Genomic DNA, 22,541 nt, shown 5'->3' with positions numbered 1-22,541 from the left:
TCCAGTCAGTCTCTGAAATTGCTTATCCTTTAATGAGGATCATGGTGGTGTCTTAAGGGTATTTGATGAAGACGGTGTTCTCCTGGGTGGAGACACAGTTGTGTGTGTGCACAGGGTGAAGAGTTTGGGGCTAAGAGAGCAGACCTGTGGTGATCCTGCACTGTCTTTCAGTCACTTAAATCTAGAATCCAGTTACAGGTGGGAGGCACGACACCAAGACCTGTCAGCTTCTCAATCATCTTGCCAGGGTGGGTGGTGGTGGGTGGACTCAGATGGAGCTGCAGGATGTTGCTATCCCTGCTCTCCATCAGCCTCTTAATGACACTTTTGTAAATGGTGCTTTATTTATTGTGGAAACCCTCCAGAGAAGACAACAAAATCTAAATGAAAGACACAGTCAGGATTAAAAAAGATTTTATTTCAAATACAAAAAGGGGTGAGTGATGATTGCACAAATAAGTTGTACTTGTTGATTCAAATACACTCAGTGATGCAGACTAATACATTTCTTTGACATTTTAATCCTTTTCTCACCCTACACTGTGAAACAAGAAATTCTAATAGAGCGCATTTTCCAAAATCCAAATCATTAATATTATACTAGTGCATGTTTGTAGAAAATCTTGTATAGCACATTTACATAATGGTCAAATAAACATAATTTTTTTTTAATAAAAGTGATATGCGGTGAACTATACTCAATACTTGTCCATCACTTTAGATATATTTACAGCCCTTTTACAAAACAATACATAAAAAATGATCAGTTAAATATTTTTGCCATACAAAATGAATAACTTAGTGTATATTTCTTTAAAGATATTAAAATTATTCAGATTTTATACAGGGAGTAAAAAGAACCCTTTGGAAATAAACAACAATTAAGGTGCACTTGAGTGCCTAAATCCAATACAATAATCTGGCCCAATATATTAAAATATGGGTGTGTACAAGTGTACAAGCTGTGTACAAGTGAGATTATATCATATACAGTAAACATGGGTTACCGGGGTGTATGTTGTGTTGCAAGTGTGAATTGCAAGTGTTAGCCAAATGTTTGCCACAAAAACAGAAGAGAAAACTGTGATTTCAAACGCTGAATCAGGCTGGTGCATTTCAGCTTCAATAAGTGCATTTTTGGAAAGCATTTTTTTGCAGGTTACACGTTAAAAATGGCAGGCTGTGCGCCTACAGCAGCTACAAAGTGCTGATTTTACCGTCTGAGCGTTTGATGTGTGTATCACAGCATTCCTTTGGAGGCAGAGCACACAGCATGAGGGTGTGATGCCAATAGCACCAGTGTGAGCAGCCATGATTGTGTCTTGTCCTTAATTACCACAGAGTCAACAGTAAACACCTGGAAATGCACCACATATAGGATATACTGTGTTTAAAGACCCTTGCTGAATATAAATTACAGTTAATCTATTCAAAGATTTACTAATTCTGATACAAATGCAATTAATTTACACTTTATGTACAAGTCATGGAAGCCTTTTTAGCATCTGCTGCCTTCAAATATGTTTAAATAACCCCATATATACATAATATTGTGGTCCACGAGTGCCGTGCAAATCAATTCTATGTCAAAACGTCTCCGTAAGGCTGCGAGTCTTCGGCTGGAGTTGTGAGGGGGAAGAAAGAAGCTGCTTATTTGAACCAGTGCAAGTAGTTTGTCTTGAGAGCAGGGAAGCACATGTTGTTGCTGCAGGAGCCACCGTAGCTGGGAGGACAGGCCGAGCAGGGAACACCCACTTTGTAGGGTGCCTCTCCGATCCAGTTACCCCTGAAGGAGAGAACTGCAGATAGTTCTCAATCATCCCAAAAAGGCCCTCTAATGTGATGTCAGCTGCTTATCACAATATAATATGAGCAACACATAACACATCAAATCCTCTAAGAATTACAGAAACTGAAACATAGATGTCTAAATATGAACCAAGACCATTCGGCATTTGACACATAAAGTCTTATAAAATAAAGCTAAACTTGTTGGTCAGCTCTTCTGTGTTTTAAACCAGTGGGATCAAACACCAAGCTCACAAGTCAGTCATAAGGGGACATCTCAGAGGAATTTTTTTTTTTATTTGAAGATTTGGTGACATAGTCATGTTTCACGGGGGTTTGAACTATGTGGCATTTTGTAACTCAGAGCAAAGCAGTTTGAGAGCAGATTAGGGCTGCGGCCGCCCTTTCATCATCAGGTTAACAGAGTCATTAGAATTAACCAGACCCCTTGCTGCCTGTCAGCTGCGCACACTTACTTCGACGAGTAGTTGCACACTAAGTACGTCGCCCGTTTCCACACTGACCCCCACACGTTCATGTTCTGGCAGGTGTGGACGGCACAGCCCACTTTGTTGGATGTTGCCCACACCATCTGCGAGGAAATATCAGAAAAAAGACAAAGCAGATGCTAATTAATGATACTGTGAGCAAACCAACCCAGGAGCGTGTACTTGCTTTAGTGGTACCTGCGTGTAATGGGTGCACATTGGTCCATAACATCTGAGGGGGCATCGGGGGTTGCAGTCGCGGGGATAGGGGAAGGCGTAGTCTTTGACCTCGTCGTACCACGGTTTCACCAGCTGAAGAATAGATCGATACCTGCGAAGCAAAGAAACACCAATTTGATTGGGGAAACTTTTTTCTTGTGTCTGCCCACCGTTTCTCCCTAAATGTCTTTTTACATTTATGGTATTATAGTTATTTATGGTATTTTACAGGGTAAGGCTAGCTCGTAGTCATATGCACAACTGGCCCTGCCAGAGCCTGGCCACTTTTTGTAATGAGGTGTCAGGTGATTCGATGCAGTGTCGGGGTATCATGTGTGACTAAATCAGCATTTGGGAGATGCAATGTGGATTAAATTGAACCATCTTTCAGCAGGCTGATGTGCTGTTGAGGGTTTGTGTCTTGATTTACTTCCCTTGGAACCTCAAAAGTGTTATATTTTCAGCTGAATGGGGGAAAGACATATGAGCAACATGACAGTGAGTCCAGTGACTGAATATTTATCTCTTTCACAGCAGGTTCTGCCTCCAATGGCTTTAAATGCTAAAATGGAGCAGCCTTAAAAATGGTTTGAAGGTTGTCTGTGAAAGTTCTCAGTCATCCAGGTCATGGTAATTCTGGTAGTTGAATCATACCAACTGGACTGTTTGAGTTCCATGAAGATGTTTCACTTCCCATCCAAGAGGTTTCATCAGTTCTGACTGACTGTTGGGGAGTTCCAGATACTTCAGGAGCCATTAACACATTTGGAGCTTCAGTCACCTGGTTGTTGGTTGCTCCACCCCTCATTATGCAGGTGGTTGAAACTTCCCTTGACACAATGGGGTCCATTAGTGGCCACATGTAAATGGCCTCTACTCCTCTTGGGAATGTTATTCAAAACTGTATTGTAAAGAGGTGAGAGGTGATATCTCAGACCCCCACCTCTGTTTAATGATGCTTTTTCCAGTTTGACATTGATGGAGTCTTTGAAGGTTGTTTAGAATATCTGCTTGCGGAACGACACAATATTTGGACTTTTCTTTGAACGGAATATCTATGATTTAGAAGGAATTCACTTGTGCTTTCCATTGATTAAAATTTATTTGGAGTTTTTAAAATAAAAGCTCAAATTAAGGATGACCATTTTGGCACTAATGTTTCCATGAGTTACTGGGATTATGATGACCAAAAAGGATGCACACCTCCTTCAATTCCAAACCATACAGTCAAATGACCTGATAACGATGTTGATGGTTCATCATTAAATATTCATTTACTATCCTGCACAACCCAATTGCTTGGGAAAAAAAGGATTACAAATGGATGTTTTTACAAGGTTTTCTATAAGCAAACAGAGTGATATTTTCTTAGTGTGGTTCTACCTTCTCTGTGAATCACTAGCTCGATTGGACTGACCTCCCCTGAGTCTCATAGAGCTCCTCAGTAAAAGTTAAAAGTGTAAAACACATGAGAGTGCCCCGTGTTTCCGAACGGAAAGTCGGGAAAGACCCACTAAAGGGATGCGTCTTTGCCCTCACGGGACATGACTGAAAACACAACTTTTGTTTATTTGAAGGGCCGCGGAAGCATTCCTCAAGCAGTCACTGGGTCACCGTGTGAAAAAAAGAAATAAGATGGTTCAGAGAGAAGATGCAAAAGGGAGTTGCAAAGCCAACGACCATGACTGCTGGCGGAGGAAAGGAGAGTCCACCCTGAGAAGAGCAGCAGATGTCTGGAGTCAAAGGTCACTTACCGGCCTGTCCTGACAGAAAGGTTTTGACCCAGGAACCTGAGGAGGTGAGGCGGTCCGTGCTCCCACATGCAGGCGTGGGCCCAGTCCTCGGCTGTCTTGGCAAGAGTGTCGTCCCACACCTGAGCACACAGAGGCATGGTGGAAGTGTGGAAAACCATTACATAACTGGTGGAAAATGGCAGCTCTACAGTAAGCAGCAGGATGGCTGATAAGGGTTGCAAATGTGTAACGACAAAAATAAGTCATAAAAAAAATCATTATTCATTCATGTGTTACTGGTAGATAAATAGATCATTTGTTTTTGTGACTGGTGTATTGGTGTATGTGTGGCAAATTGAGTTTTATGGGTGTAGAACACTGACTACTCATGTCTACAAAAACAGATCAAGTGACAGATGCACAAGATCTCCTCTTCTTTTCGGACATGGCTGCTTTGGTGGTCTGTTGCGGGGCAATCTGTGCACCAGTTGTACCATTGCGCACGCTCCATTCATACCAGCAGGTAAACCAGTAGCTGCGGTTGGAAAAGATGGTTGAAACTCTCACTTACCATGTATTCCATATTAGACGCTGGCGGGAACACCCTCCCCCTGACTTTGTTGTGATAATCAAGAATGGCCAACATGTCATTTTGGCTGATGTAGCGCCTTTTCCTTATTTTGGCCGTGGTGTACGCCCCGTAACCGTGAGCCGCGCCGAGATCGGTGAAATTGAGCGTGGATACTGCGTGGATACTTGTCCCCAGCGCACTAGCCCCACAAGACACGCACAGCAGCACGACCAATAACTGATGCTTCATGTTTGCATGGAAGAGTTTTCATATACCCGGTGAGTTGATCTGAAAAGAAAGCGTCAGTAAAGTATTTTCAATTTGCGTTAGAAATGAAAGTAAAATAAATAAATGTGCCCTCTTCTTACCGCAGCTGTGGCGCCTATAGGCTCAGTTGGAGGACGGGAGGCTGCGAACGGGCAGGATTTTTTTTGCGCTTTGCAAACTTTCTGAGTGCTTTGAGGGAAGTCCGTCTAAGAGAGGTGTTTTATAGTCCGCCGCAGCGGACGGCGCAGGAAGTGCGCCTGCCTCAGAGGTACACACGCCTCCTCCTTTTCACCTGCGTAATCTAGAGGCGATTTGTTTTGTCTCTCTCTTTAGAGTCTGCAGACCTTCTCCAGTTTCATCAAGGCATCTGCTTTAGATTTAAACAACGATAAATTACTTATTATCTGCTTATCCCACATGGTAATGTGATTTATGTCATGTAAAGATTGTGCATGTGTTTAAATCCGCATGCATAGATAACACACAGAACCATTTTTAGGATTCTATTTTTATTTATTTATTTTGTAATTTTAGGCTTTGTGGGATTTATAGATAAACTTATGATGTAGTAGTTTTAAATTGATCTTGCACCATGTACACAGTCCACATATGAACATGATCCTATGTGGCATATTCAGTTTGAATTTGCTGTGTAAAATGGTAAAATATTTGATCATATTCCAGCTCAATTACAGGAATTGTGAACAAATCACACATGCATGGCCTGTTGTCTAATGAGTGGGAAGAAGCCAAATCAGCCTAAGAGCCACAGGCTCCATCCTCTTTGTCGTATTCATTAAGCTATAAAAGTTACACTTGTTCAGCCTGTGACTCCAGCTGTAAAATTTGCTCCACCAGATGCAAAGCCAGTATAATAAAATGAAAGAAAAAAAATAGAATCCTCTGCAGGTCATCATTTTTATTGGCAGCTGGTGAACAAATTACAGAAACGTGACGCAGGAGCAATTTTCCTCCTTACCCCCTTTCCTCTCTTTCTCTCTCTCCCTCCTCTGTTGCTGACAACTGGTGCCTTTCCAAAAAAAAAAAAACCAAAAAAAAAGCACTTCTTGGAAGTGATGGACTTTTCAGGTGCTGGAATTAGCGGAATGGTTGTATATCAATCCGTTTCACTTCCTCGGCACTGTGAAATTCCCTGGGATGGAAAGTTGTTGGAGTTGAACTATAAATCAGAGATTGGAGTTGATTCTCGACTCAAAGCTGTGATGGGGGACACTAAACAGGGTTGGGCTCACTGCTGACATTTGAATTGAATCTTAAAAAGTACAGTATAGCATGAGAACAGGAGATGAGGCATCATTTGTTTTTACTGCTGTTGCAGTCTTCTTCAAAGCCAAACTGGAGTAACAGTGAAGATTATGGAGTTGTTAGCATTTTTTTTAGCATAGTGAATATTCACATGGTGGAAATAACAAAGAATATTAAAATAAAATAGAAAGGGTTATTAAAGAAGCAGAAAATAAAATCTAAAATGGACTTGAATTAATGCATGGTTTGAATAGTATTGTATCATTTTTTTTAATGATTGTTGTAAATCAACAGTTTTGAAGAGTTATCTTGTGATTGTTCTCTTTCAGTCCAGTTGTGACAATGCGCCCCCACATCTGCTCAGAGTTTCAACTCAGCCTCTCATCTGGTATCAATAGTCAGAGCGCTCTCCATCAAACAGAAGCTGCCAGTGAACACACTGCACAGAACCATTCTAGGCCTGTTTCTTGTCTGAGTTAGATATCCATAGTGGAGAGTGATTTCTAACTATAGCCTGCATTCATTTTGTCCATTTCTGCATGTTTTCTCAAAGCTGAGTGTTGTTGCAATACCAGCTACAATCACTATGGGCAGTGTTGCATACTGTCACAAACAGTTAATCAAAGAAAAACGTAAGGGGAGTAATTGTGGAGGTGATGGGTAGGTAAAAAAGACATTTGTGGTGTCACATTGCCCCAAGAGGAAGGAAAATCAACCACAAAACTTGTGTTGTGGGTCAGTCAAGGACAGAATGTTACCTAAATGACAGCAAAGGAGAAGAAGAACTGCAGAAGAAGAACAAAAATGTGCATGTGGTTGATTTCTGATTTGAGGTGAAGTGGACAGAAATCATATAGTTGTCACCTAAATAATGAAGCAAAATGTTTGTACTCTGCATCCAGTACTGTAGTTCACTATTTCTCTCCTTCACCAAAAATACAAACACACCCACACACACACACACACACACACACACACGCCCTCATTTTTCTTCCCCAAGTCCAGTTTCCTCAAGGCCCCAGATGAGATTCCCTGAGTCTTGCTGTGCCGGGCCTTGTTTATGCTGTGAACCCAGTGACTTCGAGAGAGGTCGAAACATTATTATCAAAGGAGTAATTAGGGCATTATTTGGGGCATATGTTGCTCCGAGGGGCCTTGGGTCTGCTTTGTAAAGACATTCTTTTTCAGGCAGAGCATTTATTTACCTATAATATATTGTTCCAAGTTTCCCCCATGCTCCCCCCCCAGAGGCCTCTCGAAGCCTTGTGTGGATGCCAGTACAGCAGACAGGATGAGGCACAGTGGCAAGCAGGCGGGAAACCAAAAGAAGAGGAATAGCAGATCAGCGACAGACTCAACAAGAGTTTCACGGGCTCTGTTTCCAGACACAGCCTGACCTTATGAACGACTTTCTGCACACAGGTTCTGATTAGTATGAAGAATGGTGTCCATTTCCTTTCATGCAGGTTATTTTGATGGAGATGTGCAGTACACAGCACATTCAAGAAAGAGAATTTCCTAAAGATGGTTTCTGGCTCTGTGCATTATTCCAACATGATGTGAACTACAGCTCTGCTGCGCACTAAACCCAGTTACTATGCTGGCAGGCTCTGAAATGCATGGGGAAGTCACTAGGCGAACAGTGGGGAGCAGAGGGATGGTTAAATGGATGACATTTCACTGCTTGTTTTAAAGAACAGACCTGAAAGAATAACAGTTTTGGAAATCTCTGTTTATTTACAGTGAGCTTGCCAGAGCAGCGCATGATCAGCTGATGGCACACGACCATTACATACATACATACATTTGCAAACATTGTTTTGGTGATAGAAATCACCAAATTGCTGATTTTTTGAGTATTGTTTGCGAGTTGAAACATATTACAAACCTTAGAATTCTGTAATTCTAAGATCGTTGGTCCGTTTTCAGTCCTGTATATCTCCTTACCTCAAACAACAGACTCCCTTAGTTGCATTTGTGTGCACAGAAAATAATATATTCTATATTAGCACCTACAGGCATGGAAACACCAAGAACATCAAAATGAGGACCACTGCTTTTTTCAAATTTAGCTTCCTGCTAGGTGTCGTACGTATGGTTTCAAGATGAGTCTGCGCAACAAAGTTACATGACATCACATTTGTCAAACAGTAAGCTCCACAAACAGTGTCTGGGCCAGACTGCATGTTTCCCTCTGGTTGTTGTCTAGATACAAGTCCAACCATTGTTTGGAGGTTCAGTGGAATTTGTCACGGCCTCCCATGAAGAAAACCATCAGTAAAAAGTCCTAAACCACCAAATATAAAGCACGGGTTTTAAAATCTGACTGGAATAGACAAATTATTGTGATATTTCAGAAAGATTAGCCTAATAAAAATTGAGAAACCCAGCAATTGTTGCAAAATTGTCTTTATGGGGGGCCTGTAAAGCTTTTCAAACAATCTTGACAAATATTATGCTGGCAGAACATACACAATTAAAGTCCCATTTTTCCTGAAACCCTGTTTGAGAGTGGGAAAAAAACCTGAGGGACAGAGAAGTTTTTTTCCTCCCTTCAGAAATAGTAGCTCAGCTTGTGCATCTATTTTTGACATGTTACATTCCTTTAGCCCCAGATATTCTCGCCCATCTATAAGACATTTACAACCATCTTTGATGCCCAGGGCTTGTAAGACCAGACAGAGACGGGGGCTGTGGTCACACACAGACATTTCTCAGAAGGATCAGATGTCAGCTGAGGCAGGCAAACATGAGAAATCCGACAGCACCTAAAGTTAGCACACAGACATTTCATGATGTATCTTTATGACAGCAGGTAACAAAAAATGTCACCTTGGACCCAAAAGAGAGCTGCCAGTACCAAAATAACCCAGATAGCCATTGCTTTTATACAAAATATTGGGCATTATCTGGATGTCTTTGCAGAAAGATGCAGCATTTTAGGGAAAAGAGTGAAATACATACAACTATATTCTGCACAAGCTTAAAGGTTGAATATCATCTGTTATGACTACATATTTAGTGTTTGCCCTATAGAATAGAAAGAGTGACTTTTGAAAGGAATTTTGAATGCTGTCTTGTCTTAAGGGCTCATTATGCTTCTCTGTAGCCTGTTGGCAGCATAAACGCATTTCCTACGCAGATGGGGTCCATCACTTATGCTTCAGCTGACTGGCGTCTATTTCGCTCTGCAACATAATGGTAGAGAATGTGGCATTTCTAGCGGCCTGTGGTCTAGCTCACTATACAGCTTCCCAAGTTTAGGTCCAAAGGGGCAAGGAGGGCCAACATTCGTGACTTATATCCGCAGCCAATCACTTTGGATTTAATAGGTCTTTGGTCAGCAAACAGCATACACAACACTTTGTAGAAAAAAACAGTCGGAAAATACACTAGGAGCGAGCAAAAAGAAAATGACACTTATTTAACGTTTGACCTATAGCTCATATGGGTCTACATAAAGCTATATGACCAGCATCTTTATTTACTTTGATAACCCTCTGATCTAAATTGTGTAGTTTGGAGAAGCCAATCATGGCTCCTCTGGTCTGCATAGGTCTGTTCCTTTCTGCGACATTAGAATGTTTGGGAGGTGTGTGACGCATCTCTGCAGTGGTCGTAGATAATGCAATACCTCTGCAGATGGAGAAGCTTAAACTATCCTTTAGAAGTAACTTAGTATTCCCAGAGATCCTAATCTATTATTCTGTAATTCAATTTTTCCTGAGGATGAATGATTCAAATTCAGCTTTGGCATCGACCACAAAGAGAGGCAGGGACTCTGGGTGGCGTAAGGCTCAATCCTTGCTCGCTTGACACCTGCTGAGAGAGTTTATGTGCCTGGAAAGTGTGATCGAGAGGTCACAGTGGCACAGCGGTGACATCTGGGGACCTGTGCCATTCATCGATAAAGAATATGCAGATTGTTATGTCGGATTTTTTTTTTTTTTTTTTTACGTCAGCTTTTTCTGCCTGATCCTATTACGGTGCAGTTGAGCAGGCACCTGCCAGTACACCAAGTAACAAAGTACAAACAAACAGACCATGCCATTGTTGTTCGAGCAGGTGCCATTGTTCACACATTACTGCAGTGGTTTTTAGCAAAAACGTTAAATGTATAGAATATTTTTGCTTATCTTCAGCAAAACAGAAACTGGTGAGGTCTCAAACGTCATGCCATCTTAAATTTTCTACGCATCAGTGCTGGGCTGATCAACCTCCACAGCAAGTTCAGAAGGTCATAAAACAAATACGGCATTAACTTTGTGCGTAATATTATATCTCTCGGCGGTCAAAATCTCAGGCCGCGAGATTATTTATCTCCACTTTCAGTCGGTGACGTCAAGCGAACGATCAACAGGGTCCTTTGCCAGGGCTGCCTTCATGACATCAGTGTTGTTGTTGGACAGAGCTTATCAGAAAATCCCGCGCTTTCATGTGCTCCATGTTCCATGGAAGCAATGGATTTTCGAGCAAAGATAAACTAAAGTCTCGGCGGATTTATGGGAGTCCCCTTTCCATCTCTTGTTTCTCGTCATAGCAGCTGGCGTCGCCAAGCTCCCCAAGTTTTCCCAAGTTATCTGACCCACGTGTGATGCTTAATTCTGTCAGATCTGGACCCAAATAAGAGAAACACACAAAAAGAAATGAAAACCTGACACAAAACTTTGGATGTTTGGATCAAAACTCAGGGTTTAGTGCTGGATAAACTCTTGAAGTATACAGGACAAGCTCTTATTTTTCCCATATGTCATTTTGAACCAAATCAAAGTGACCTCAGACGTTTCGCACTGCATCTCGCCTTTGTAAGGCTGCAGCAGGTGGCATCAGCTATAAGAATTTACAGCTCGGATCTTCTGCTTCAGCGCAAACAAACCAAGTTTTATGGAGCAAACACTGAGGGGTCACGGTTCCTCCAGTTTGATTGTACCATGACAGAGAGTCACGGCTTTATTTATCCCCTGCTCCCTGTGAGATGTTTGTGAAGAATCCACTCTTGAGGTGTTTTATATCTCTGACATCATTAAAAACAATCAAGTCTGGCCAAATATTTGCCTTTCATCTACTGTATTTAACAAACTGATGAGCTTTGCAGCACCCACTGCAACTGCTTTGTTTTCCCAGTCCACTGTAGAGAATCTATTGACACCTAGTGGTGTCAATACAGACTGCAAAAAATATAATATCTGTCCAATATCTGCCTCCTTATGGTTCAAAGGGTCAGAGACTCTTTGGTGGATGCCAGGTAAAATGCATTCTTGTGACCTGTTTTTTGTTGAAAAGCAATATTTAAAAAACAAACAAAAAAAACCCAACCTCTTTGGGTTTATATTGAAATTATCCACAAGAAAATTACTTAAACTTTCCCTGAAAAACAAAACTTCATAAGGGGAGGAATGTTTCAGATTTCCTAAAAGGGGCGGGGCTGTCTAAAGATGAATGCTGATTGGTGGAACATTTGTCATTTGTCAACATTTACCTGCCATGTTTAATCCCATGTGAAGCTGCAAACCTATTTAAATAACTTCTTATAACTTCTGAAGCACCTAAACAAATGTAGTTACCATTCTCCCATACATCTTCAGCCTGACAAATTTTTCAAAATTTTGAGGTTCAGTGGAAATGCAACCCATTTTTTATTTTTATATTCTGTTGTGGTGAAAGACATTATTTTGCATGAAAGCAGCCAAATAGCTAGCCAAAAATAAACAACTAAATTTCAGAGGACTGGTAAATCAATTACTATGTCATTCTAATTTATAGCGATTTCATGGGAAATTTTACTAAATTACAACACTAGATTATAGAGCAGCAGCAAGTACAGCATCAGCTGCCTCACACACGCTGCTAAAGTAGGAATAAATGTTGTTGCAAAATATCAAATCAGTGATTCCCAGCAAGTGTTGTTTAAAACCTGCAAGTGAAACTTCATTGGATTCCATTGATGATTTCATCATCTACACAAATTGCCACACAGATGGAAATATTAAAGCTATGGGGTGTCTGCATGTGTGCCTGCATCATAGCTGGATATCAGATTCTTTTTGTTAAGATGCAAGGATGTTTTTTTTTTTTCTAAATGAACAAAATGTTAGCATGCTCAGCATGCGTAAATAATGTAGATAGCCACTTGACACCAGCTGTTTTTATATTTATCAGTGACATTTTCATTCTGTAAATCCAAAGAAGTGGACAGGGGGACTAGTGGTAAGTTGGAGGCTATGCTACGGGAAATAAGTTACATTACAGTATTATCATAACATCAGAAGGAACATATATCCTCCATACTCTTAATAAATTTGCTCTTTTAGGTTTTATGGTCTTAATAACACCTTTTGTGCACAGAATTTTAAATTCTGGCCGTGTTTCATGTCTCTACCCTCAGTTGCACTGAATTCTGTGTCAGAAATTGCTTGTTATCAACCAGGAAATTTGTCTGGGCCCTGCTGGGGTCAGCACAGGGCCAAAATAAATCCTAGGAGCTTCTGGGATGTCTGCTCTGCTTTGCTCAACAGCAAGTGAATAAGACACACAGCATCACGGCGACTCCAAGCCAACGCCAGAATTCGGCAGGGTAGTAGTGTCCTTCTGAGGTATTTCTCAGTACAGTTGTAATGACAAACCTCGCTCTGCCCTCTGACCCACAAAGCCAAATCCCCAGACACACAGTAGCAGAGTGATTCCAGATGGATGGAGTCTGCGGCAGGAAAGGCGTCACTGTAACATCTTCATTGCTGCGTTTTTGGGGTTTCAGTTGCATTTCTGTGTCCGCCAGTGCCAGTAAAATCAGAGAGATCGCAGTGGATTTGGATTGTTTAGTATTACATCCCAGCTGACCTTTAAACATAACTCTCTATTTAAAGATGTGGTTTCCATATATGATGATGATGCGTTGGATTGGTACAAACTTAGACACTGTAAAACAGCACCAGGTGGTGTATTTAAGAAAAATGGTCCCCCTTTATGCAAAAGGAAGACATTACGTCAATGCACAGGGCAGGAGTGGAGAAGGGAGTCTAGAGGGCTTACTTATCAAGTGATTTCTTTGTCAAGTTCATTGTTCATGCAGCCTGTCAATAATATATCTTTTCTATGTTCCAACTAGTATGGATACACTAATGGCATAAACATTTCCATCAGGAAGAAAAACAGGTGTGCTCTCGCACAAACTCACTTCAGGTGGTCCCCACATTGATGAAAAACAAAGCACGGACCATTTCTTTGCATGTGTAAAACAAAAATAATGGCCTTGCTGATCATTAAATTTGGAGGGGCTGACAATCTGATTCTGTATTATTTGTCCAGAGGATATCACTTGGAGAAGGCAGTTGTCAGTGGATCTTGATGCTGTCAACTGCCAGGGGAAAACATACGTTCAACAAATGTAATGATATATTTTAAAAAACATCAATGGTTCAAGTTGGCGCATAGTTTTGTTCTTCTTTAAGACTTTTCTTATAAGTGTCAGTCCAATTCATGGAAATGGACTGACTTTTTTCCTGGATTGTGGTGAACCTTTGAGGTGAAAGTTAAATTAGAAAAATCAGTATGTACAGGGCATTCAAAACTGCAGTCAAATTGTGGGAAACACGAAGGTCTGTGAAAAATGCACCTGCGTGTGGAAGAAAGAGCTTCCCTGTTTTCCTGGGAAAGGAATTGACCACAGATGAAGATGAAGAAGCCTTGCAAGTGAGCAGCACACCAGCCAGAAAGTGATTTTCTCCCTCATCCAAACATATCTAGCATGTGACTTTTACATGAGATGTTTTTTTTCAAAGTCAAGCTTCATTTACTGTAGCTAACGGTAACTGTATTTCTATGTAGCTGCGGAGATTTAAATCGGGGGGCGGATCAGACAGATCCCCACTCGCAGGCCAAACTTGTTTTTTGACATCAGGCAGTCGTCAGAGAGACCAGTAGAACCAACACAATTAGTTTTGGGATATTTTAAACAGAATGCTGGTAAGAAATACTAAAACTTAGCGTGTTCTTGAAAACATACCAACCATCTATCATGTGATTCTATAAATGATGTATCAAATCAAAATCAAATCAATCTTTATTTATATAGCGTCTTATACAATCAAAATTGTTTCAAGGCGCTTTCCAGAATCCCAGGGCCTAACCCCAGACAAGCAACAGTGGCAAGGAAAAACTCCCCTTTAACAGGAAGAAACCTTGAGCGGGACCGGGCTCATGTAGGGGGACCCTCCTGCTGATGGCCGGCTGGGTAAAGAGAGAGGAGAGGAGAGGAGAGGAGAGGAGAGGAGAGGAGAGGAGAGGAGAGGAGAGGAGAGGAGAGGAGAGGAGAGGAGAGGAGAGGAGAGGAGAGGAGAGGAGAGGAGAGGAGAGGAGAGGAGAGGAGAGGCACAGAGCACAGAAACACACACAAAAATACACTATACAATGGGTCATACACTATACAACAGGTCATGTATGTATGTATGCAGTGACACCAGCCCAGGCCTACATAAATATCCAACTGGTCTTTGTCTCTCTCCCAGTGGCATCTGAGTAGGAATCCACAGGCTGCTGCAGTCTGTTTGAACTGGAAGAGTTGGAGCTTCAGATTTGCCTCAAATCCCCTCCAGCTGGATGTGGAAGCAGCCTTTACATCAAACCCAGGGTGTGAACTTGATTACTTTAATATGCCATTTCCCCCCCCCCCCCTCTTATTTGGTTTTCATATGCTTCTGATCCGACTGGGTGATAACGGATGCTGTCAGATGCTGTCTCATTGCACGTTTGCCTTTGGACTAAATTGCAAATTTCTTGCCTTCAGAAAACATGCGAGTATTCATTGGATCAGTGAGTTTCATTATAGGACCATTTAGTAATTTTAACTCAAATATTCTCATAAAATTACAGTAAAACCAATGTCTGGCATTTTAATGGTTAAAAGGCCTCAATGCTGATTGATGAGCTCCTTAAAGACATTTTTGGAGGGATTTCTACAGTTGTTTTTATTCATCTTGTATTGAAAATTTTGGATTAAACATGAGTAAATTCATTTTGCTCTCATGTTGTTAAACATGGAAAGGGCAGCATTTTTGGCAGGTTGGAAGTTCAGTACAGGCCAAAAGTTTGGACGCACCTTTTCGTTCAATTCTTTTTCTTTATTTTCATGACTATTTACATTTTATATTCTCACTGAAGATATCAAAACTATGAATGAACACATGTGGAATTATGTACTTAACAAAAAATTGTGAAATAACTGAAAACACATCTTATATTCTAGTTTCTTTAAAGTAGCCACCCTTTCCTTTTTTGCTAGCACTGTAAACCCTTGGTGTTCTTTTGATGAGCTCCATGAGGTAGTCACCTGAAAGCGGTTTAACTTCACAGGTGGGCCTTGTCAGGGTTACTTAGTGGAATTTCTTGCCTTATTAATGGGGTTGGGACCATCAGTAGTGCTCTGCAGAAGTCAAGTTTTTAGATAAAGAATAAAGAATTGAATGAGAAGGTGCGTCCAAACATTTGGCCTGCACTGATCTTCCAACCTGCCAAAAATGCTGCCCTTTCCATGTTTAACAACATGAGAGCAGAATGAATTTACTCATACTTAGTACAAAATTTTCAATACAAGATGAATAAAAACAACTGTAGAAATCCCTCCAAAAATGTCTTTAAGGAGCTCATCAATGATATGGAAGCAGCATTGAGGCCTTTTAACCATTAAAATGCCAGACATTGGTTTTACTGCAATTTTATGAGAGAATATTTGAGTTAAAATTACTAAATAGTCCCAAAATGAAATTCACTGATCCAATGAATACTCGCATGTTTTCTGAAGGCAGAACAGTATACAGTATTTGCTGAGTGATATAGTGATATAGCAAAGCTAGCAATTTTAGCTTTTGTCCTGTTTCTTTTCTTTGAAAATGAACTAGAACTAGACTCCTAACTTTTGACTAGCAGCTATTGAACAGTTTCCAAGCAGAGTCATTGATTGTAAATCAGGAGTTTACAGACACTCAAGTTTAACAATAGGTGTCCTTAAGCCCCTTGGAGTGGTTCATCTCCACCTAGCATGTGCACTACATGTGAAGTGACCTGTGTCATCAAGAACAGGCTGAGGAAACACATTCCTGGAACCCAACCACATGTGGAGGAAAAGCCGTGGGTGGTAGTGACGTAAAACACAGTCAAAGAATGTACTATTAGGATCCCCTGAACAACATTCCCTTCTCCTCTGCTTTTCCTCTCATTTTGAGCATAAAATACTTGCCAGGGCTTCAAAATGGCAATAAAAGATGCTTCACATGTGTTCGGGTGAGCTAACATATGAAACCCATTAAATGGATTGTGTCCTCTGCTCATTTTCCTTGCACGTTTCTGCCTCTGCTTCAGGGAAGGTCACAGGTGGAGGTCACAGGTGAGAAACTCAGTTAAGTTAGCCTTCATATTTGGTTTCAAAACTGTGACCTCGTGATGTATTTGTTTCCCGAAACACTTTAAGTCCCCCAGGGATGCTGCTGCTGCCAAGAGTCCCGATTATTCGAGAGAAGACACGGGCCTGGCAGGGATGCTGGTGTGTCACAACACAGGCAGTTCACGGAGAGGTCACCCATATTAGCTTCAATATTTAAAGGAGAATTCCAGATTGAATTTTATATCAATGTTATTATTCCAATTCATCTGATTTGTCAGGGCATTCATACAAGATGGTCGATGATTCCTTTGAGGAAGAACTTGAAGAAAGAAACCCTGTTGGAATTTTGGGACGGTGTTCAGTCAATTTTGGTGATGGATTGAAAGGTGCTACTCTGTGGTTCTCTGAATACGTGGTACCCCATAGACAAGTGTCCAGCTCCGCGCATGGCCACCATACATGGATTGACACTCACAATCACACCTGATGTCAGGTTAAAGTAGCCAATTCACCAATGCATGTCTTCAGGTTCTGGGAGTAACCAGCGAAGGCATGGGGAGAACATGCGTGCCCCAGGGGGGTTCCAAACCCTTCTTTTTATGAGGCCACTGTGCTAGCCACTCTTCCAAATTGTCCAGAATGTAAAGGAATTTGACTTGAAGATGCTACAAGTTTTTTTTAATGTGTCAGTTCTCACTGAAAAAAAGATAAATCAGGAGTATTTGACCATGTTCCTGTTAATATAAAAATTACAGAACACAGACTAATGCAAGACAGAATGATGCATGACTGTACTTGACAGATGAACAGCTGTGGTCTACCAAATATTTTGGAAAGTTTAAAAATCGAAATCTCTATATCTCACCTCAGAGTTTCAGTTTTTTTAAGCCTTGTCCATGTTGCCAATGGCTGCTCCACACCGCAGTGGAGACTGGGCTGAAAGGACACCCTGAGTTTGATTGCTTTTCAGAGACTTCTGAGGGCCGTGACTGTATTTGCAGATTAGAATTCCATATCTATGCAAATGTTTGTTAGAAAAGTGCTGCCATCCAGAAGTGGAGCCCTCAAACCAAACCTCCAAAAACATAGAGCTCCCTGCGCTTTGTGAGCGCCACGACAATAAATCAGAGGTACACGTGGCTAATTTGTTTCACACAGCAGCCATTCCAGTGAGACATTAAACTGTCGTTTTGAGTTTTTAATCTGCTTTTTGTTCATACTGAGACCTTTAAGGTTCCAGTGGAAAAGTCCTCAGCCTCGTTCCTTTTCCAGAACTCTGTTGTGAATTACACAAACCTGCTTGCGACCGGGGGCCCATGGATTACCTTGAGTGACGGTGATGATTACAGGAATAAGACAGCACTGTTGACTTTTTGTCAAAGTATTTTACTGGCGCCTAGATTTGCAAAATCTCGTTCCATGTCAGAGACAGATTGGATGGTTAATTCTGTTCAGATTTTCTATGGATGCCATTTATATCAGATTTTTACAAAAAAATTACGAAGCTTTTACAATTCACTTTTTCAGCTTTTGGATCTTTTCTTTAAGGACTCTGATGATCGCGTAAACTGTAGGATTATCTGTTGCCTATTTTTAGTAGCAGCACTTTAAAGTAAAACAAAGGCACCTTTTGTGAATTAAACTCAACTCCAAATAAGAAATTCCATCTTTCACATTTGACCCCCCCCCCCCCCCCCCCCCCCCAAAAAAAACCCACCTTAAATTAAGATACTTGCTGATTTCTCATAAACTGTGTTGCCCAACTGGAACTGAGACTTACCTTCTCTGTTGCACCTCAATTTTAAAGACATTAAACTAACTCTTTTCATATGTCCTTGTAATGCTGAACAAATTTATGGACTCTCTCCCTCATGGGCAAAGACAGTGACTTGCTGGCCAGTGATCTATTGTCCAACATGGTTCGTTCTTGCATAACTCAAGTTGAGTGAGCAGAATGGAACCAGACAAGTTTCACTTAGACAAGGACGAATAAGAAGAGGAAAGAATTAAATGCACAAGATGAGGCATTGGGATAATACTTTCATGTCTACCACAATTATGCCCCACCACCAAAAAGTTCCAGCACAGGCCAACGTGTCGGAAAAATTCTGTCTGTTGTGATCTCCTCACTGGCGCGGCTTCCGCTAAAAATAGAGCTGCTGCATATCCTCCACACAGCTGACACGTTTTTGTCCGAGATGCTCCCACCATGTGCCACACTGGGCAGGGTGGCCTCAGATTAGCTGTGGGGGATGTGTCACATATGCCACGAATACAAAGTGCATAGGTTATATGATCTGCAACAAAAACCCGGGTCTTCTTCTAAGATTGAGAGACCTAAACTCTCCACATAGACAAGTAAAGTGGTGCCACGCTATTGAGATCCTAAAAACAAATACAACATTTTTTAAAGTAGATGCTGAAATATACTGGGAGCCACTGATGGTGATGGGAGGCCGGAACAGGTGGGATGTGGCACCCCCGATGCAGTTATCCTGCAGCCAGTTGAGCCCAACTTGGAGAATTACAATAACAAGAGGAAGTAAAACCTGAATTACCCTCCCAAAGTCATGGAAGAGGTGACAGGCTTTCAATGGTGAAACTCGCCGTCTCACAAACCTTTAAGCAGTAGAGTAATAGTAAAACAACACACTGATGATGTTGCCACGTAGCTTGTGATTCAATGGTATGATCTCCGTTAAGTTTTTCATGGCTTTGCATCTCACGTCGAGGCTTCCAATCAATTAATAGGATTATTAAAATTAATTGATTGATTGACTGATTGTGTGAATGTGCCAGGAATTTGGCCAAAACCACTGTTTGGCTTGAGTATTTTCACGAGTTGGGTGCAGATTTTCAATACCTTCTTTCTTCTTTTTTCAAAAGCTGCACCTCCCACCTCCAGTTCTTTTTATTATAAGCGGGACTCTCCCCCTCAAACAGATTCGACTCTGCCTCACTGAGCTGCACCGTTTGGAGCTCACCAAGCTATGAAAGTGCAAAATTTAATTCACCTTGGAAGCTAGGGGTTTGTAAAACAAGAGTCCAGAGCAACGTTTGCCAGAACATCACCTTTTTTTGTTATGGATGACAACACAGTGATGTCAACTTGACATAGATGCATGCCTTCTCAAGGGCACAGCAGTCGTTTCAATCCAGATTTCGCAAGCCCGCGTAGACTTACATTGGTAGTTTCTAAGGTCGTGATCTAGATCTCAGGATTCATCCAAATTCCTGTGGTGCGAGGAGGTTCAGAAGGGTTTTACTTCCATTAATAGTTCCAGGAACTATGTAGTACCTTCGGTAGCAGAGCTGTTTTCTGTATTGAGACTTTTTTGTCCCTTTTATTGAACCATTTTCCCCCCAATTTTCTTTTTTTCAGTATATTTTTCTAAAAATATTCTTCTTTTTTCATCTTGCTTTTCAATCTCATTTAAACTTTATTTATATTGTGTATAACATTTAAGATAATCTCTAGGCACTTGGCACCTGTCTGGGTAAAGGCATACATCATTGCAGGTATTGTTTTTGAATGTGTGAAATATACCACCTACAGTCAGCTTTAATGATGCGAGGTCCGCTATGAGCTCCTCTGGTTAACTCTGAGTGCTGTGAGGCTCGAGTGGATAGTTTGGAACAAGTGTTTCTCATTATGGTGAGTATTGTGCTTGGCAGGAAGGATGCAGAAATCCTGCCAATGCAGAACTCACTTAACAATGCTGCTTCGAAGACCATATATAGTTTCACCTGCTCAGTTCCTAGTGATTGTCCACATAGTCACTACAATTTTGGCTATTCATAGAAAAAAAAAATACAACATACAAGTGTTTTTAAGTGTTTTTGTTATTTTCTTGTCATTTGCTCTCTGTCTACTGGTTTGTCCCCATTGACCTCCACGGCTTCTTGGAAGCACAACATTGTCTGCTGGCCTTGCAAAATGGAGCAAGAAGAACTTGAATTAGAGATCTTTTACAGTCGCATCAGAAAACCAAATTGTAGCAATTGTGGTTTTAACAGCGGATGTTTTAAAAATGGCCACAATGCTGATCTGTCGTGAGGGTATTATTCTCCTCAAGGTGGACAATTTTAAAGTTTTCACACTGGAAAATGAATTGATGAATTTAAAAAAAAAACTTGCATCGGGGGGGGCATCAGTTACATTTTCGAATGAAATCTCAAATGATGTCTAACAGAAATCTGAACAAACGAGGAAATATTATCTGATAATAGTGCACAGCGTTCGAGGAGGTGATCGAGTTCCAGTTCAATCAGCCAGGAAAGGATGAGTACTGAGGAACTAGTCTGTTGAGTTCCCACAGAGCAGAATGACTTGAACAAGCAAACAGTAACTTTTTCTACTCACATCTGTATATAGAACATCTGTAACTATGGAGGAGCTGCAAACAAGCAAAATGCCAACAGCTGTCAGGCTCAAAATTACCCCTAATGATTACCCCATTAGTAAAAGTGCTTGATGCATACTAGTAACAATGTTTGGTTTTTGCTGACCAGGATTAAATCAACTTTTTAAAAAAAATGTTAATTAAGCATCCTAAAAAGGGCAACAAATGAGTCACTTTTGCCATCTTTATTTTATTGGGAGAATTCAGCAAATTATCAGGCTAAACTTTACTTTTAACAAAGTCACGCTGCTGTGCTTTTCACATTTCCCCCCAGTCAATTGTAACATGTTTTATTATGGATGCTGTAAATATCAAATGACATTTATATCCCCCACATGGGACATGTAGAAAGTGATAGTTTCATAATTCGTATCGATACCTCATGTCCTGTCCGTCATGTATTCTACGCAATGTGATGCTATATTCACAGAGGATTCAGCGACCCGGGTATCTCATAAGGGACTGGGGTTGTGGCACTTACTGTATGTTTCTATCTGTTGGCAATGGAGTAAAATCCTGGGAAAACCATTTGGGCCTTGATTGATTGAAAGATTGATTGGTCTCTGTATTAGCAATATGCCTGTGCCAAATCCTAAGACAGACCAGACAGCTCCCTCCATATCAAATTAAAGCCGCCCCAAAACCCCCTCTTCCATCCACCCTTCCTGTCTGAAATGTTTTGCAATGCTGCTTCAGAATGCAAGCCAAGTGTGTAATAACTTTGCTAACTGGGCTGGATAATGCCGACTTATAAAGCTGACCTACATACTCGACATGTTGTCCAGGCCTGATATGGTTGACCATTGTGTAGCGTATTTTCCAACAGATGAGAGACGCCAAGAACTTTCTGTCAACAGATAAGAAGTTTTCCTAGAAAGATCTAACAGACTCAGAGGTTTAAGTCTTGTTTTTTTAGTCCAATGAAACCCATGTGCCACAATTGTAGGTTTTGTTATAACTTAACTCTTGTTTTATCAGATGACAGCTATTATATAATGTTCTTTTCTTTGTTGTTTTAAGGGATCATGGGAGAACAAGAGTTTTCAAAGTGAGGTGAGCTCAGTGGTTACATTAGGACGTCGCCCCCCCACCCCCACTCCCACCCCCACTCCACCCCCCTTCTAGCCCGCATGGGGCTTGTTAGACGTAAAAGTTGTAACAGGTGGCATGACCATGACTCCTGATGGCTGACCGACAGTGGGAATGTTAGTGTGTGACAAACTGAGCCATGGAAGCATGAAAAAGGTGCAACACAGATCTGTGAAACCCACGGAATCTTAAAATGTTGGAATAATGATCGTATCACCACCTCAGCAGGGGTGATTGTTAGAATCATACACAGATGAGCCATTAGTGCAACAAATAAGAATGGTGTGCTTGACTTGGAGCATTAGCCAGTTGAAGAGATTTATAATGTAACTGGTTTTCTCC

The 22,541-nt window shown here is 41.1% G+C and overlaps 1 protein-coding gene across 1 annotated transcript; it reads right to left on the bottom strand.

Moving 5' to 3' along the window:
• Positions 1–402: 402 nt before the first annotated feature.
• Positions 403–5,280, bottom strand: pi15a (peptidase inhibitor 15a). Its single transcript, XM_003977351.3, has 6 exons — positions 5,168–5,280; positions 4,800–5,087; positions 4,250–4,368; positions 2,475–2,607; positions 2,265–2,380; positions 403–1,786 (listed from the first exon to the last, which is right to left on the bottom strand). The coding sequence occupies exons 2-6, from the start codon at positions 5,046–5,048 to the stop codon at positions 1,651–1,653; spliced, it is 753 nt and encodes a 250-aa protein (XP_003977400.1). The 5' UTR covers positions 5,049–5,087; positions 5,168–5,280; the 3' UTR covers positions 403–1,650.
• Between the last annotated feature and the right edge of the window lie 17,261 nt (positions 5,281–22,541).

The sequence above is a fragment of the Takifugu rubripes genome, chromosome 10 (genome assembly GCF_901000725.2).
Source record: "Takifugu rubripes chromosome 10, fTakRub1.2, whole genome shotgun sequence".
NCBI lineage: Eukaryota > Metazoa > Chordata > Actinopteri > Tetraodontiformes > Tetraodontidae > Takifugu > Takifugu rubripes.
The sequence above is the reverse complement of the archived record's forward strand: the minus strand, read 5'-3'. Positions and strand labels throughout refer to the sequence as shown.